The following is an 18,107-nucleotide window of genomic DNA, read 5'->3' as shown; positions in this document are numbered from 1 at the left end:
GTGAAGGCCAAGACCAAGGTTGGGGGGGGACCATGGACACCACGGTTGGGTGAAGGCCATGGAGACCGCGGTTGGGTGAAGGCCAAGACCAAGGTTGGGGGGGGGACCATGGACACCGCGGTTGGGTGAAGGCCATGAAGACCGCGGTTGGGTGAAGGCCACAGAGACCATGGCTGGGGGGGGACCATGGAGACCAGGGTTGGGTGAAGGCCAAGACCAAGGTTGGGGGGGGGACCATGGACACCGCAGTTGGGCGAAGGCCACGGAGACCGCGGTTGGGTGAAGGCCAAGACCACAGTTGGGAGGGACCATGGAGACCACAGTTGGGTGAAGGCCAAGACCAAGGTTGGGGGGACCATGGACACCATGGTTGGGTGAAGGCCATGGAGACCACGGTTGGGTGAAGGCCACAGAGACCATGGCTGGGGGGGGGACCATGGAGACCAGGGTTGGGTGAAGGCCGTGGAGACCACAGTTGGGTGAAGGCCAAGACCAAGGTTGGGGGGGGACCACGGACACCGCAGTTGGGCGAAGGCCACGGAGACCGCGGTTGGGTGAAGGCCACAAGACCAAGGACACCACGGTTGGGTGAAGGCCAAGACCAAGGACACCACGGTTGGGTGAAGGCCGTGAAGACCTCGGTTGGGTGAAGGCCGTGAAGACCTCGGTTGGGTGAAGGCCGTGAAGACCTCGGTTGGGTGAAAGCCATGAAAACCGCGGTTGGGTGAAGGCCACGGAGACCGCGGTTGGGCCCCAACAGAACCCCATCTGAAGACCCCAAGTGCCTGAAGACCCCCACGGCTGGGCACCACCGAAGCCCCCCGAGCTGGTTGCCACCTCCAAGGCCACCCCACCCCCCCCCCTCGGGGGCAGCTGAGGACATCTCACCTGGGTTTGCTGCGCCCCTTGCTCTTGCCGGAGCCGCCCTGGCCCTTGCCCTTGCGGGGTCTCTCCTCCTTGGCCCCACCGCGGTCGCCCGTCCCCTTGCGCCGGCGCTTCCGCTCGCCCTCCTCCTCGGGCCGGACGCTGGGCAGCTCGTCCTCGTTGAGGACGCGGGGGATGTTCTGCTCGCCGCGGGCTCGGGCGCGGGCGATGGCCTCGGCGACGATGCGGTTGGCTTTCTCCTGCTTCTTCTGGTGCTCCAGCTTGCGGCTCTCCTCCGAGGCGCCCCGCGAGCCGGGGGCGGCCAAGGCGGCCACCTCGCTGGAGCTCAGCACCTTCACCACCGACAGGCCCGGGGAGCCGCCCTGGGAGGAACCCGCCTGCGGGAGGAGGTGACGGACGCGGTGGGACGGAGAACGCAGCTGGAGGCAGCAACCCCAGATCTGGGGCCCACCACGGCCAACCAGAACCTGGGGGCCACCACAACCAGGACCTGAGGGCCCACCAGGATCTTGGGGACCCACCACAACCAGGATTTTGGGGGCCCACCACGGCCAACCAGAACTTGGGGGCCCACCGGGACCTGGGGGCCCACCACAATCAGGATTTTGGGGGCCCACCACAGCCAACCAGAACCTGGGGGCCCACCACGGCCAACCGGGACCTTGGGGGCCCACCACGGCCAACCAGAACCTGGGGGCCCACCACAACCAGGATCTTGGGGGCCCACCAGGATCTTGGGGACCCACCACAACCAGGATTTTGGGGGCCCACCACGGCCAACCAGAACCTGGGGGCCCACCACGGCCAACCGGGATCTTGGGGCCCACCACAACCAGGATTTTGGAGGCCCACCACGGCCAACCGGGACCTGGGGGCCCACCACGGCCAACCAGGATCTTGGGGGCCCACTAGGATCCTGGGGGCCCACCACAACCAGGATTTTGGGGGCCCACCACAACCAACCAGGACCTCGGGGCCCACCACCACCAACCAGGACCTGGGGGCCCACCACAACCAACCAGGACCTGGGGGCCCACCACAACCAACCAGGACCTGGGGGCCCACCACAACCAGCCAGGACCTGGGGGCCCACCACCACCAACCAGGACCTGGGGGGCCCACCACAACCAACCAGGACCTGGGGGCCCACCACCACCAACCAGGACCTGGGGGCCCACCACCACCAACCAGGACCTGGGGGCCCACCACCACTAACCAGGACCTGGGGGCCCACCACCACCAACCAGGACCTGGGGGCCCACCACCACCAACCAGGACCTGGGGGCCCACTACGGCCAACCAGGATCTTGGGGCCCACCAGGATTTTGGGGGCCCACCACGGCCAACCAGAACCTGGGGGCCCACCACGGCCAACCGGGATCTTGGGGGCCCACCACGGCCAACCGGGATCTTGGGGGCCCACCACGGCCAACTGGGATCTTGGGGGCCCACCACAACCAGGACCTGGGGGGCCCACCACGGCCAACCGGGACCTGGGGGCCCACCACGGCCAACCGGGACCTGGGGGCCCACCACGGCCAACCGGGATCTGGGGGCCCACCACCACCAACCAGGACCTGGGGGCCCACCACCACCAACTTGGACGCACCACCAGGACCACTCCCATCCCCCCCCTCCCCCACCCCCCCACCTTCTCACCTGAGGCTGAAGAACCACCTTCAACGGCACCGTCAACCTCTGCCCCGCGCTCCCCACCACCTGCGGCACGGAGGAGACGGCCACGGGCGCCGCTTGCCCGCCGGCGCCGGGAGGTTGTTGGAGAAGCTGGATCTTCTGGGGGGTCCCCGCTTGGCCGGCGGGGGGTTGTTGGACCTGCAGCTGGATGGTGACCACCTTGGCGGGTTGGCCCGGCGTCCCCTTGGCTTGGCCGAGGGCGGCCAGTTGGTTGCCCTGAAGAACGATCTTGCCGGGGAGGCTGCCCAACACCACGTGGCGCTGGCCCGGGGGGGCGCCGCCGCCGCCGGGGGGCTGCTGGAGGACCAACGTGATGCGCTTGGACTCGCCCTGCGGAGGAAAGGCCGTCGGAAGGGGGAGGGGTCAGCACGGCGACGGGACCTCTGGAGACCCCAGGGACCCCCAAGACGCGGCTACGGCTTGTAGGACCCCAACGCTGAGGATCTCAAGAACTTTGAGGAGCTCGTTGCTGGGTGGGGACCTCTGAGGATCTCCCAAACCCAACGGATCCTCTTGACCTTGAGGGCCACCACGTCATCCTGAAGACCCCCAACCCACCCCCTGAGCCCCCAACCCCACAGACCCCCACCCCAGGAGATCCCCTTGACCTTGAGGGCCACCACCGTTCCCTGAAGACCCCCAACCCACCCCCTGAGCCCCCCCAACCCCATAGACCCCCACCCCAGAAGACCCCCTTGACCTTGAGGGCCACCACCGTTCCCTGAAGGTCCCACAACCCACCCCCCGAGCCCCCCAACCCCACAGACCCCCACCCCAGGAGATCCCCTTGACCTTGAGGGCCACCCCCACTTCACCCTGAAGACCCCCAACCCCACAGACCCCCTCCCCAAGTGATCCCCTTGACCTTGAGGGCCACCACCGTTCCCTGAAGTTCCACCAACCCACCCCCCGAGCCCCCCAACCCCACAGACCCCCACCCCAGGAGATCCCCTTGACCTTGAGGGCCACCCCCACTTCGTCCTGAAGACCCCCAACCCCTCAGACCCCCACCCCAGAAGATCCCCTTGACCTTGAGGGCCACCACCGTTCCCTGAAGGTCCCACAACCCACCCCCTGAGCCCCCCGACCCCACAGACCCCCACTCCAGAAGATCCCCTTGACCTTGAGGACCACCCCCACTTCATCCTGAAGACCCCCAACCCCACAGACCCCCACCCCAGGAGATCTCCTTGACCTTGAGGACCACCCCCACTTCGTCCTGAAGACCCCCAACCCCACAGACCCCTACTCCAGAAGATCCACTTGACCTTGAGGACCACCCCCACTTCACCCTGAAGACCCCCAACCCCACAGACCCCCACCCCAGGAGATCCCCTTGACCTTGAGGGCCACCACCGTTCCCTGAAGGTCCCACAACCCACCCCCCGAGCCCCCCAACCCCACAGACCCCCACCCCAGGAGATCTCCTTGACCTTGAGGACCACCCCCACTTCACCCTGAAGCCCCCCAACCCCACAAAACCCCACCCCAGGAGATCTCCTTGACCTTGAGGACCACCCCCACTTCATCCTGAAGACCCCCAACCCCACAGACCCCCACCCCAGAAGATCCCCTTGACCTTGAGGGCCACCACCGTTCCCTGAAGGTCCCACAACCCACCCCCCGAGCCCCCCAACCCCACAAAACCCCACCCCAGAAGATCCCCTTGACCTTGAGGACCACCCCCACTTCGTCCTGAAGACCCCCAACCCCACAGACCCCCACCCCAGAAGATCCCCCTGACCTTGAGGACCACCCCCACTTCATCCTGAAGACCCCCAACCCCACAGACCCCCACCCCAGGAGATCTCCTTGACCTTGAGGGCCACCCCCACTTCGTCCTGAAGACCCCCAACCCCACAGACCCCCACCCCAGAAGATCCCCTTGACCTTGAGGACCACCCCCACTTCACCCTGAAGACCCCCAACCCCACAGACCCCCACCCCAAGTGATCCCCTTGACCTTGAGGGCCACCACCGTTCCCTGAAGGTCCCACAACCCACCCCCTGAAGACCCCCAACCCCACAGACCCCCACCCCAGGAGATCTCCTTGACCTTGAGGACCACCCCCACTTCACCCTGAAGACCCCCAACCCCCCATAACCCCACCCCAGAAGATCCCCTTGACCTTGAGGGCCACCACCGTTCCCTGAAGGTCCCACAACCCCCCCCCTGAGCCCCCCAACCCCACAAAACCCCACCCCAGGAGATCCCCTTGACCTTAAGGACCACCCCCACTTCGTCCTGAAGACCCCCAACCCCACAGACCCCCACTCCAGAAGATCCCCTTGACCTTAAGGACCACCCCCACTTCGTCCTGAAGACCCCCAACCCCACAGACCCCCACTCCAGAAGATCCCCTTGACCTTGAGGACCACCCCCACTTCGTCCTGAAGACCCCCAACCCCACAGACCCCCACCCCAGGAGATCCCCTTGACCTTGAGGGCCACCACCGTTCCCTGAAGGTCCCACAACCACCCCCCGAGCCCCCCAACCCCACAAAACCCCACCCCAGGAGATCCCCTTGACCTTGAGGACCACCCCACCCCCCCCCCAAAGCCCCTCCCCCACCCCCGGTCACCTGCGCCGGCGCCGACGTCAGGGTGACGGCGGGTTTTAGGGGGGTCCCGGCCCCCCCAGCCTTGACGGGCTGTAGGACCAACTGCTTGACGGGTCTTCCAGGTTGGACCAAACGATGGACGGTGGCGGCGGTGGGGGAGGTCCCGGTCCCGGTTGTCCCCCCCGTCCCAGTTACCGGCGTCACTTTCCCAGTTAAAACCGTGGCCGCGTTACCGGTAACGATGGAAATACCGGGGCGAAGTTGGGGGGTCCCGGTCAAGACCTTGGCGAATGTCACCTTCCCCCCGTTGGGGGTGGTCGCCCCACCCGGCGGGACACCGGTCGACTGGGCGGGGGTGGGGGAGGGGCCCCCCGCCGTCGTCCCCCCGGGGGGGGCTTTGAGGATGACGATTTTGGGGGGAGGGGCGACCCCCGAGGAGGAGGAGGGGGTGGGGGAGGGGGTGGGGGGCAGGGTGGTGGCCACCCCCATGAAGGGGTTGCCCTGGCTGAGGACCTCCTGCTCGGGGTGGGGGGGGGTGGGGGGTGGGGGGGGGGGGGTGGGGGGTTTCGGGGGGGGGTTGTGGGGCTTCGGGGGGGGGCGGGGGAGGGGCGGGGGGGTCGGGGGGGGGGCGGGGGGGGGTCTAAAGCCCCCGTCAGGCCCAAAGCTTCTTCGATGGGGTCGTGGTGGTGGTGGTGGGGGGGGGCGGGGGGCGCGAAGGTCTCGTCCGCCAGGGGGTCCAGGCCACCGAACAGGTTGGGGTCGTCGAAGAGGTCCATGATGGGGTCCGCCATGGTGGGGGGAGGGGCTGGGCGGGGTCCCGACCCCCCCCCGGGAGCTGGGGGGAGGGGGCGGGGTCTCACGTCAGGCAGCGGCGGCGGTGGGGGGGGGGGGGTCGGCACCTCGGGGCTGCGGGAGGGGACACAAAATGAAAAAGAGGAGAGAAGGTGGGGGGTGGGGCTATTTTGGGCCCCTCCCCCGATAACCCCGCCCACCCGACAGCCCCTCCCCCCAATAGCCCCACCCACCTGATAGCCTCCATAGCCCCTCCCCCGAACAGCCATGACCCCCCAATAGCTCCCCAATAGCTCTACCCTCGATAGCCCCGCCCCCCGATAGCCCCGCCCCCGATAGCCCCATAGCCCCACCCCCCGATAGCCCCTCCCCCGAACAGCCATGACCCCCAATAGCTCCCCAATAGCCCTGACCCCGATAGCCCCGCCCCCGATAGCCCCTCCCTCGAGCAGCCATGACCCCCCAACAGCTCCCCAATAGCCCTGCCCCCAACAGCCCCGCCCCCGATAGCCCCTCCCTCCAATAGCCCCGCCCACCTAATAGCCCCCATAGCCCCGCCCCCCATAGCCCCACCCCCCAACAGCCATGACCCCCCAATAGCTCCCCAATAGCCCTGCCCCCGATACCCCGCCCCCAATAGCCCCACCCTCCATAGCCCCTCCCACACGTAGCCCCTATAGCCCCGCCCCCCACAGCCATGACCCCCAAAAGCTCCCCAATAGCCCTGCCCCCCGATAGCCCCGCCCCTGATAGCCCCCACAGCCCCACCCCCCCAGTAGCCCCCCATAGCCCCTCCCACCAATAGCCCCTCCCATCAATAGCCTCCCCAATAGCCCCCAATAACCCCGCCCCCTGATAGCCCCGCCCCCTGATAGCCCCCACAGCCCCACCCCCCAGTAGCCCCCCATAGCCCCTCCCACCAATAGCCCCTCCCATCAATAGCCTCCCCAATAGCCCCCAATAACCCCGCCCCCTGATAGCCCCGCCCCTGATAGCCCCCACAGCCCCACCCCCCCAGTAGCCCCCCATAGCCCCTCCCACCTATAGCCCCTCCCATCAATAGCCTCCCCAATAGCCCCCAATAACCCCGCCCCCTGATAGCCCCGCCCCCGATAGCCCCCATAGCCCCGCCCCCCCAGTAGCCCCTCCCACCAATAGCCCCTCCCCCAATAGCCACGACCTCCCCAATAGGCCCGATAGCCCCGCCCCTGATAGCCCCCATAGCCCCGCCCCCCAAATAGCCCAAACCCAATAGCCCCACCCCCTTGATAGCCCCGCCCTCTTGATAGCCCCGCCCCCCCATGAGCTGCACCCCCCAAATTCCCCCCCCCAAGGAAGACCACTGGCAGCCCCAGTTAGGGGGGAACTGGGGGGACTGGGACTCCCAGTTAGGGGGGAACGGGGGGGGCACTGGGACTCCCAGTTAGGGGGGAACTGGGGGGAACTGGGACCCCCAGTTAGGGGGGAACTGGGACCCCCAGTTAGGGGGGAACTGGGGGGCAGTGGAGTGCCCAGTTAGAGAGTAACTGGGAAACCAGTAAGAGGAGAAATGGAGGAACTGGGAGACCAGTAAGAGGAACATGACAGATATGGGGATCCCAGTAAGACGGGAACGGTGAGGCACTGGGGTGCCCAGTAGCAAGTGGGACCCCCAGTAAAAGGGGAACGGGGGGAACTGGGCCTCCCAGTAAGAAGGCGGAGACGTAAACTGGGGTGTCCACTAAGATGGGAACTGGGGGGCACTGGGACCCCAGTAAGCATGAACTGGGGGCACTGGGGTGCCCAGTTAGAGGAGCACTGGGACACCCAATGAGAGGGGAACTGGGGGGCACTGGGACACCAGTGAGAGGGGAACTGGGGGGCACTGGGATGCCCAGTAAAGAGGGGAACTGGGGGGCACTGGGATGCCCAGTAAAGAGGGGAACTGGGGGGCACTGGGACCCCAGTGAGAGGGAAACTGGGGGGCACTGGGACCCCAGTGAGAGGGAAACTGGGGGGCACTGGGATGCCCAGTAAAGAGGGGAACTGGGGGGAACTGGGACCCCAGTGAGAGGAAAACTGGGGGGCACTGGGATGCCCAGTAAAGAGGGGAACTGGGGGGAACTGGGACCCCAGTAAGAGGGAAACTGGGACTCCCCAGTAAGAGGGGAACTGGGGGCACTGGGACACCAGTGAGAGGGGAGCTGGGACACCCAGTAAGAGGGGAACTGGGGGGCACTGGGACCCCAGTGAGAGGGAAACTGGGATGCCCAGTAAGAGGGGGACTGGGGGTACTGGGATGCCCAGTAAGAGGGGGACTGGTGGGCACTGGGACCCCAGTGAGAGCGAAACTGGGATGCCCAGTAAGAGGGGGACTGGGGGGTAATGGAATGCCCAGTAAGAGGGGGACTGGTGGGCACTGGGACCCCAGTGATAGGTAAACTGGGATGCCCAGTAAGAGGGGGACTGGGGGTACCGGGATGCCCAGTGAGAGGCGGACTGGTGGGCACTGGGACCCCAGTGAGAGGGGAACTGGGATGCCCAGTAAGAGGGGGACTGGCAGGCACTGGGACCCCAGTGAGAGGGAAACTGGGATGCCCAGTAAGAGGGGAACTGGTGGGCACTGGGACCCCAGTGAGAGGGAAACTGGGATGCCCAGTAAGAGGGGAACTGGTGGGCACTGGGACCCCAGTGAGAGCGAAACTGGCGGGCACTGGGGTGCCCAGTTAGAGGAGCACTGGGACACCCAGTAAGAGGGGAACTGGAGGGCACTGGGACACCAGTGAGAGGGGAACTGGGATGCCCAGTAAGAGGGGAACTGGGGGTACTGGGATGCCCAGTAAGAGGGAAACTGGTGGGCACTGGGACCCCAGTGAGAGCGAAACTGGCGGGCACTGGGGTGCCCAGTTAGAGAAGCACTGGGACACCCAGTAAGAGGGGAACTGGTGGGCACTGGGACACCAGTGAGAGGGAAACTGGGATGCCCAGTAAGAGGGGGACTGGGGGTACTGGGATGCCCAGTGAGAGGCGGACTGGTGGGCACTGGGACCCCAGTGAGAGGGGAACTGGGATGCCCAGTAAGAGGGGGACTGGCAGGCACTGGGACCCCAGTGAGAGGGAAACTGGGATGCCCAGTAAAGAGGGAAACTGGTGGGCACTGGGACCTCAGTGAGAGGGAAACTGGGATGCCCAGTAAGAGGGGAACTGGTGGGGACTGGGACCCCAGTGAGAGCGAAACTGGCGGGCACTGGGGTGCCCAGTTAGAGGAGCACTGGGACACCCAGTAAGAGGGGAACTGGTGGGCACTGGGACCCCAGTGAGAGGGAAACTGGGATGCCCAGTAAGAGGGGGACTGGGGGTACTGGGATGCCCAGTGAGAGGCGGACTGGTGGGCACTGGGACCCCAGTGAGAGGGGAACTGGGATGCCCAGTAAAGAGGGAAACTGGTGGGCACTGGGACCCCAGTGAGAGGGAAACTGGGACACCAGTGAGAGGGGAACTGGTGGGCACTGGGACACCAGTGAGAGGGGAACTGGTGGGCACTGGGACACCAGTGAGAGGGGAACTGGGATGCCCAATAAGAGGGGAACTAGTGGGCACTGGGACCCCAGTGAGAGGGAAACTGGGATGCCCAGTAAGAGGGGGACTGGGGGTACTGGGATGCCCAGTAAGAGGGGAACTGGTGGGGACTGGGACCCCAGTGAGAGGGGAACTGGGACACCCAGTAAAAGGGGAACTGGTGGGGACTGGGATGCCCAGTAAGAGGGGAACTGGTGGGGACTGGGACCCCAGTGAGAGCGAAACTGGTGGGCACTGGGATACTGCCCCCCCATCCCAGTCCAGGGCAGGAGCGAGGGGGGTGTCACTGGTCCTCCCAGTCCCTCCCCCCAACTGGTCCTCGCAGTCCCACCCCCCCCCCCAGGGGGCGGGGCCGAACCATCCGTCCCGCGATGTGGGGGGGGGGCCGCACCCCCCCCACCACCCCCCAAATAGTTTCTCCCCTCCCCCACCCCCCACCCCACCCCCCGGTCGGGGCCTTACCTGCGGCGGCGGGGGAGGGGAGGGGGGGGGGAGGGGAGGGTCGCCGGGCGGAGGGGGGAGGGGCGGGCAGGGGGGGGGAGGGGAAGGGGGGGGGCGCGCGGCCGTCTCCCCCCCCCCCGCGCTGTGGCGGTGGCCTCACCCCGCGGGCGCCAGAACAAGGCGGCGGCGGCGCGGGCACGGCGCAACGCAACGCAGCCCAGCCCCCGGCGCCCCGCCCACCGCTCGCCGTCCCTTCGCCCCATTGGTCAACCCCTCCGCTCATGCCACCCTCCCATTGGTTCGCGCCGACACAAGGTAGGTTGCGCTTTCCCCAACCCGGAAGTTCCCCCCCCCCCCCCCCGCGCGTTTACTTCCATACAAGGAGAAAAAAAGGGCGGGGCGGGCCGCAAGGGCTGGCCGAGGCGCTGCCTGAGCGCGCGCGCCGGCGGCGCGCGGGCAGCCCTCCCCCCTCCCCCCCCCCGCCGCCATCTTGTCTCCCTCAGGGTGTGTGTGGGGGGGGGGGGGGTAGGGGGCAGGCGGCGGGGTCCTTAACCCCCTCCCCGCCACGGTCGCCTCCCTTTGCCGCTCCGCAGCGGCGCATCCGCCGCCGGGCACCCCCCCACCCCCCCCCCCTCCCCCGCCCCGGCCGCTTTATTCACCGTCTGGCCGCTCGGTTCCCCCCCCCCCCCCCCCCCCCGCCAGCCGCGTTCGCCTTCACCGGCGGTGAATCCGCAGGCGCACCCCCCCCTCAAATTCACCTTCCCGCCGCGAAGTACCTCGAAACGGCACCGGGTTCGCCCCCGGGATTCGGCTCCCCTTTGTTCAGGGAGGGGGAGAGCGGGCAGCCGGCCGCCCGGGAGGGGAGGGGTGAGCTCTTGCCGGCAGCCCCCGAAAACGTCGGTGAGGGACACGAAATAGCTGAAAATTGCACCCAAACGCCCTGAGAGGGGCCCAAAATGCACCCAAATGCCTTCAAATGGGCCCAAAATTGCACTGAAAAACCTGGAAATGGGCCCAAAATTGCACCCAAACGCCTTGAGATGGGCCCAAAATTGCACTGAAAAACCTGGAAATTGGCTCAAAATTACACCCAAACGCCTTGAAATGGGCCCAAAATGCACCCAAATGCCTTGAAATGGGCCCAAAATTACACTGAAAAATCTGGAAATTGGCTCAAAATTACAGCAAAATGCCTTGAGATGGGCCCAAAATTGCACCCAAACGCCTTGAAATGGGCCCAAAATACACCCAAATGCCTTGAAATGGGCCCAAAATTACACTGAAAAACCTGGAAATTGGCTCAAAATTACAGCAAAATGCCTTGAGATGGGCCCAAAATTACACTGAAAAATCTGGAAATTGGCCCAAAATCGCACCCAAACGCCTTGAGATGGGCCCAAAATTACACTGAAAAACCTGGAAATGGGCCCAAAATTGCACCCAAATGCCTTCAAATGGGCCCAAAATTGCACCCAAATGCCTTGAGATGGGCCCAAAATGCACCCAAACGCCTTGAAATGGGCCCAAAATGCACCCAAACGCCTTGAAATGGGCCCAAAATGCACCCAAACGCCTTGAGATGGGCCAAAAATTACACTGAAAAACCTGGAAATTGGCTCAAAATTACACCCAAACGCCCTGAGATGGGCCCAAAATGCACCCAAATGCCTTGAAATGGGCCCAAAATGCACCCAAATGCCTTGAAATGGGCCCAAAATGCACCCAAATGCCTTCAAATGGGCCCAAAATGCACCCAAACGCCTTCAAATGGGCCCAAAATTGCACTGAAAAACCTGGAAATGGGCCCAAAATTGCACCCAAACGCCTTCAAATGGGCCCAAAATTGCACTGAAAAACCTGGAAATTGGCTCAAAATTACACCCAAACGCCTTGAGATGGGCCCAAAATGCACCCAAATGCCTTGAAATGGGCCCAAAATTACACTGAAAAATCTGGAAATTGGCTCAAAATTACAGCAAAATGCCTTGAGATGGGCCCAAAATTACACTGAAAAACCTGGAAATTGGCTCAAAATTGCACCCAAATGCCTAGAGATGGGCCCAAAATTACACTGAAAAACCTGGAAATTGGCCCAAAATTACACCCAAATGCCTTCAAATGGGCCCAGAATTACACTGAAAAAACTTGAAATGGGCCCAAAATTGCACCCAAATGCCTTGAGATGGGCCCAAAATGCACCCAAACGCCTTGAGCTGGGCCCAAAATTGCACTGAAAAACCTGGAAATGGGCCCAAAATTGCACCCAAACGCCTTCAAATGGGCCCAAAATTACACTGAAAAACCTGGAAATGGGCCCAAAATTGCACCCAAACGCCTTGAAATGGACCCAAAATTGCACTGAAAAACCTGGAAATTGGCTCAAAATTACACCCAAACGCCTTGAGATGGGCCCAAAATGCACCCAAATGCCTTCAAATGGGCCCAAAATTACACTTAAAAAACTTGAAATGGGCCCAAAATTACACTGAAAAACCTGGAAAGTGGCCCAAAATTACACCCAAACGCCTTGAGATGGGCCCAAAATGCACCCAAATGCCTTCAAATGGGCCCAAAATTACACTGAAAAACCTGGAAATGGGCCCAAAATTACACCCAAACGCCTTGAGATGGGCCCAAAATTGCACTGAAAAACCTGGAAATTGGCTCAAAATTACACACAAATGCCTTGAGATGGGCCCAAAATTACACCGAAAAACCTGGAAATGGGCCCGAAATGCACCCAAATGCCTTGAAATGGGCCCAAAATTACACTGAAAAACCTGGAAATTGGCCCAAAATTGCACCCAAACGCCTTGAGATGGGCCCAAAATGCACCCAAATGCCTTGAAATGGGCCCAAAATTACACTGAAAAACCTGGAAATTGGCTCAAAATTACAGCAAAATGCCTTGAGATGGGCCCAAAATTACACTGAAAAACCTGGAAATTGGCTCAAAATTACAGCAAAATGCCTTGAAATGGGCCCAAAATTGCACTGAAAAACCTGGAAATTGGCTCAAAATTACACCCAAACACCTTGAAATGGGCCCAAAATGCACCCAAATGACTTCAAATGGGCCCAAAATTACGCCGAAAACCCTTGAAATGGGCCCAAAATTGCACCCAAATGCTCCCAAAATCCTCAAAATGACACCCAAACCCTCCCAAACTTTTTTTTTTAAACTTCCCAAAAATCAGAAAAATCAATAATTAAACTTTTTGAGAGAATTGGGGTTAGACTGCAACCAAACCCTCTCAAAACTTCCATTTTAAACCCTCAAAATAGCCCCAAATTACACCCAAATCCCCCCAAAATAGCCCAAAATTACACCCAAATACCCCCAATTCCCCCGTTTTTTAATAAAAGGCAGAAATATAATTTTTTTTTTTCCCCCCCCCAGGAAATTCGGGTGAAGATTTCGACCAAACGCTCTCCAAAAAAAATCAGTTTTAACCCTCAGATCAGCTCAAAACAGCACCCAAATCCCCCCAAATTGGCTTTTTTTTGTTAATAAATTACGTGATTAATTACAAAATTGATTACACATCGGGATTAATTACGATTTCTTTTCCCTTTTTGAGGAATCATTCCCGTTTTTGAGGAAATCGGGGTCAGGTTTTCGGCTAAACCTTCAGAAAAAAAAATTTAAAAAAAAATTTAAAGGAAAAAAAACAATTTTAAAGGAAAAAAACAGCCGACAGCTGCCCCCAAATCATCCAAAAATGATCATTTTTGTTAATAAACGGATTAAAACCTTGTAAAGAACCGTTCCCGAGAAAACCGCGGTTAAAACCGAGGCCAAAACCACCGAAAAAAAAAAAAAAATTTGAACTAGGAAACAACTGGGAAACGGCACAAAATTCCCCTCCCCCCCCCGGGTTTTATTTTTTTGTTAATTAGAAGCAAAATAAAATTTAATTAACCAACCCCCAAGGAAATCGGCGTCAAAATCGCGGCCGAACCCCCCAAAAAACGGCGTTTAACCTCTAAAATTACCCAAAACGGGACCCAAACCCCCCAAATAAACTTATTTTTCATTCACAAAAAAAAGTTAAAAAACGGTAATTCACCATTCCAGAAGAAATCAAGGTCATAATCGGGGCCAACCTGCCCCCAAAACAACAATTTTTAAACCCAAATTCGCACCTGGCACCCCCGCAACAAACCTTATTACCGAACCCTTCCCCCGATTAACCTTTTTCCTGTGAAATTAACCCAAAAAAAAAAAAAAAAAAAACCAAAAAAAAACCGAAAAAATTCCTCCCCAGAGCCCCCGGGGCGAAGCTGCCCGTCGAGGGATCACCAAAAACGCTGAAACCCCCCAAAATGAACCAAAACGCGTGAAAAAAAAAAAAAACTAGAGGTTTTTTTTTTCCCCCTTGTGAAATTATTACGCGTTTTTTAACCAAAAAAAAGGTTTTTCAAAGAAAAAACGTGAAACCCTACAACGTGTTTTCACCTCCTCCCGAAAAAAAATCGGGGAAACGCGGGATGAAAATCCCTTTTCCCAGAATTTTTGTCTATAAATATATAAAAATATACATAAATAATTTGTATAAAAATATATAAATTTATAAATTTATGATTTATTTATAAAAACTACCAATAAAAACCACCAAAAACACTCCAAAAACCGTCTTCAAACCAAATTTTAACGAATTTTAACGGCCTGGAACCCCGATGATGAACTTAACTTTCTGCGTCAAGACCCGAGCGGCGCCTTTGACCCAAACCCGCCTTTTTTTTAAGCAAAACGTCATAAAAAAAGAGCCAAAAACCTTAAATTGGCGGGAAAATACCCCAAACCGCCCCGTTTGGGATGGGTGTGGCTGGAGTCAACACGTTGGCCAACGTCTTTGGTCAACCCCTCGGCCAACGTCTTGGTTGGCCAACCTCCTGGCCACCACGTTGGTCAACCTACTGGCCAACCTCCTGGCCACCACGTTGGTCAAACTCTTGGCCAACCTCCTGGCCACCACGTTGGTCAACCTCTTGGCCAACCTCCTGGCCACCATGTTGGTCAACCACTTGGCCAACCTCCTGGCCACCACGTTGGTCAACCTCCTGGCCAACCTCCTGGCCACCACGTTGGTCAACCACTTGGCCAACCTCCTGGCCACCACGTTGGTCAACCTCTTGGCCAACCTCCTGGCCACCACGTCGGGTCAACCTCCTGGCCAACCTCCTGGCCACCACGTTGGTCAACCTCCTGGCCAACCTCCTGGCCACCACGTTGGGTCAACCTCCTGGCCAACATCCTGGCCACCACGTTGGTCAACCTCCTGGCCAACCTCCTGGCCACCACGTTGGTCAACCTCCTGGCCAACCTCCTGGCCACCACGTTGGTCAACCTCCTGGCCACCACGTTGGTCAACCTCTTGGCCACCCTCCTGGCCACCACGTTGGTCAACCTCCTGGCCACCACGTTGGTCAACCTCCTGGCCACCCTCCTGGCCACCACGTTGGTCAACCTCCTGGCCACCACGTTGGTCAACCTCTTGGCCAACCTCCTGGCCACCACGTTGGTCAACCTCCTGGCCACCACGTTGGTCAACCTCCTGGCCAACCTCCTGGCCACCACGTTGGTCAACCTCCTGGCCAACCTCTTGGCCAACCTCTTGGCCACCACTTCGGGTCAACCTCCTGGCCACCACGTTGGGCCAATGCCCCGCCCTCCCCTTCCACTGCCCAATCAAGGCAGGAGCTCCCAGCTGGTTTTTCTGGGCGTGGTCTTGGCCCCACCCCCTTTGACCCCGCCCCCCCCCCCCCCCCCCCCGTTCCTCTCCTCCCCCCTCACCTCTGGCGGGCGATGACCTCGTCGGGGCGCTGGGGGGCTGCGTCCAATGGGGATGTCTCGTTCCTGGAGGGGGAGGGGCAAAAAAGGGGGCGGGGGGGTGATGACGTCAGCGAGGAGGCGGAGCCTCCCAGCACTGCCCCGCCCCCCTCGCCCCACGGATCTCCCTATAGATCCCCCCCCAACCCCCTATACCGCCCCATAGGCCCCTCCCAGCCCCATACGTCCCCCCACCCACCCCCTATAGGACCCCCCCCCCAAGTTCTCCCTATAGGGCTGTGCACTCCCCTATAGCCCCCTATACGTCCCCACATCGCCCTATAGACTCCCTATACCCCTCACAGACCCCCATATTTCCCTATAGCCCCCTATACGTCCTCACATCCCCTTATAGACCCCCATAGGCCCCTACAGCCCCCCCATAAGCCCCTCCATAGGTCCCTATACACCCCCCGGTACCTTGTCCATAGGCCCCTCTGTCCCCCTATAGGCCCCTATACCTCTCCTATAGGCTTCTATACGCCCCCCAGCCACCCTATAGGCCCCTAGATCTCCCCTATAGGCCCCGAAACTCCCTATATCCCTTTTACGAACCCCTATAGGCTCTTAGCCCCGCCCCCCAGATCCCCTATATGCCCCCCTGTAGGCTCCTATACCCCCCATAGGTCAATGACAGGCCCCTATATCCCTCCCACAGGCCCCATATGTACCCCCACGTGGGCCCTATAGACCCGTATACCCCCCCCCGGATCCCCTATACATTGCTTGCATCCCCTGTACTCCCCATAGGTCCCCTATAGGCCCCTACGCAACCATATAGGGCCCCGATACAACCATATAGGGCCCCTATACACCCATATAGGGCCCCTATAGGCACCTAAATACCCATATAGGGCACCTATATGCTCTCCTAGGCCCACATAGGTCCCCTATAGGCCTCTATACACCCATATAGGGCCCCTATAGGGCCCTAAATACCCACATAGGGCACCTATAGGCCCCTATACACACACATAGAGCCCCCATAGGTCCCCTATAAGTCCATATACACCCCCATAGGTTCCCTATACTCCCACATAAGGCCTCTATAGGCCCCTAAAGGCCCACATAGGGCCCCTATACACCCACATGCAGCACCTATAGGTCCCCTATACACCCACATGCAGCACCTATAGAGTCCTATAGGGCTCCTATACACCCCCATATAGCACCTATAGGGCCCCTATACACCCCCATACGGCACCTATAGAGTCCTATAGGGCCCCTATACACCCCCATACGGCACCTATAGGGCCCCTATACACCCCCATACGGCACCTATGGAGCCCTATAGGGCCCTTATACACCCACACGCGGCCCCTACAGGGCCCCTATACACCCCCATACGGCACCTATGGAGCCCTATAGGGCCCTTATACACCCACATACTGCACCTATAGGGCCCCTATACACCCACACGCGGCCCCTACAGGGCCCCTATACACCCACATGCGGCCCCTATGGAGCCCTATAGGGCCCTTATACACCCACATACGGCACCTATAGGGCCCCTATACACCCACATGCGGGCCCTATAGGCCCCTATAGGCCCCTACAGGCCCCGCCGGCGCCCCCCCCCCCGCCCCCCTCAGCCCCCCCGCCCCCCCCCCCGCCCCTATAGCCCCTATAGACCCCTATAGGCCCCCCGAGCCCCCCCGGCCCCCCCCGCCCCGGGCGGCGTCGCCGCCGATGACGTACCGGACGCGTCCCGCGCGCCGCATGACGCCGTCACCCGCCCAGGGCCGCTCTGCCCGCCGGCGGCCGCCGCCTCTACTCCTCCCGCTTCCGCCGCAGGCCACGCCCCCCCGCTTCCGGCCCCGCTCCGTCCCCTCCCACCGCCCCCCTCCCGCGTGATCCGCCGCTTCCGGCGACGCTCTAGCTCGGACCTCCAACGCGCCTTACCGCTCGCCGCCCTCCCCCACCGGGGTCTTTACCCCCCAGATTCTCCGCGGGGAGGGGGGGGGGAGGGGGGAGAACCGTCAGCGGAGCCCCCCACCCCGCCCCACGCTCCCGCCGCCGGCTCCCCCCGTGGCGTGGAAGCGCCGGCGTCTCTATGGTCGCTAGGCGGAAGTGGCGTTCCGGCGGGGAAGGCGGGACTTCCGGTTCCGGGGCAGGGCGCCGCGGGGGCAGCCTCTCGCTCGGCGGCGGAGCCATGGAGGTGAGGGGGGGAGCGGGGAGCGGCCAGCGGCGGGGTTTGGGTCACGGGGGGGGGACACCAGGGGGGAGAGCTGGGCCTGGGGGGGGCAGCCATGGGGGGGGGGTCTGGGGTGAGGGGGGGGCACCCGGGGGGGGTCTGGGGTGAGGGGTGGGCAGCCATGGGGGGGTCTGGGGTGAGGGGGGG

The 18,107-nt window shown here is 61.4% G+C and overlaps 1 protein-coding gene across 1 annotated transcript in view; it reads right to left on the bottom strand.

The window, feature by feature from the left end:
• The window catches only part of CHD8 (chromodomain helicase DNA binding protein 8), a 38,656-nt gene extending 32,723 nt beyond the window's left edge, over positions 1 to 5,933 (bottom strand). Inside the window, 4 exon segments of the mRNA XM_040581380.1 lie at positions 889 to 1,262; positions 2,545 to 2,910; positions 5,164 to 5,658; positions 5,847 to 5,933. Of these exon segments, the coding sequence (XP_040437314.1) occupies positions 889 to 1,262; positions 2,545 to 2,910; positions 5,164 to 5,658; positions 5,847 to 5,933 (1,322 nt within the window).
• Positions 5,934 to 18,107: the final 12,174 nt, after the last annotated feature.

Source organism: Falco naumanni, unplaced genomic scaffold (genome assembly GCF_017639655.2).
Source record: "Falco naumanni isolate bFalNau1 unplaced genomic scaffold, bFalNau1.pat scaffold_196_arrow_pat_ctg1, whole genome shotgun sequence".
Lineage (NCBI taxonomy): Eukaryota > Metazoa > Chordata > Aves > Falconiformes > Falconidae > Falco > Falco naumanni.
The sequence above is the reverse complement of the archived record's forward strand: the minus strand, read 5'-3'. Positions and strand labels throughout refer to the sequence as shown.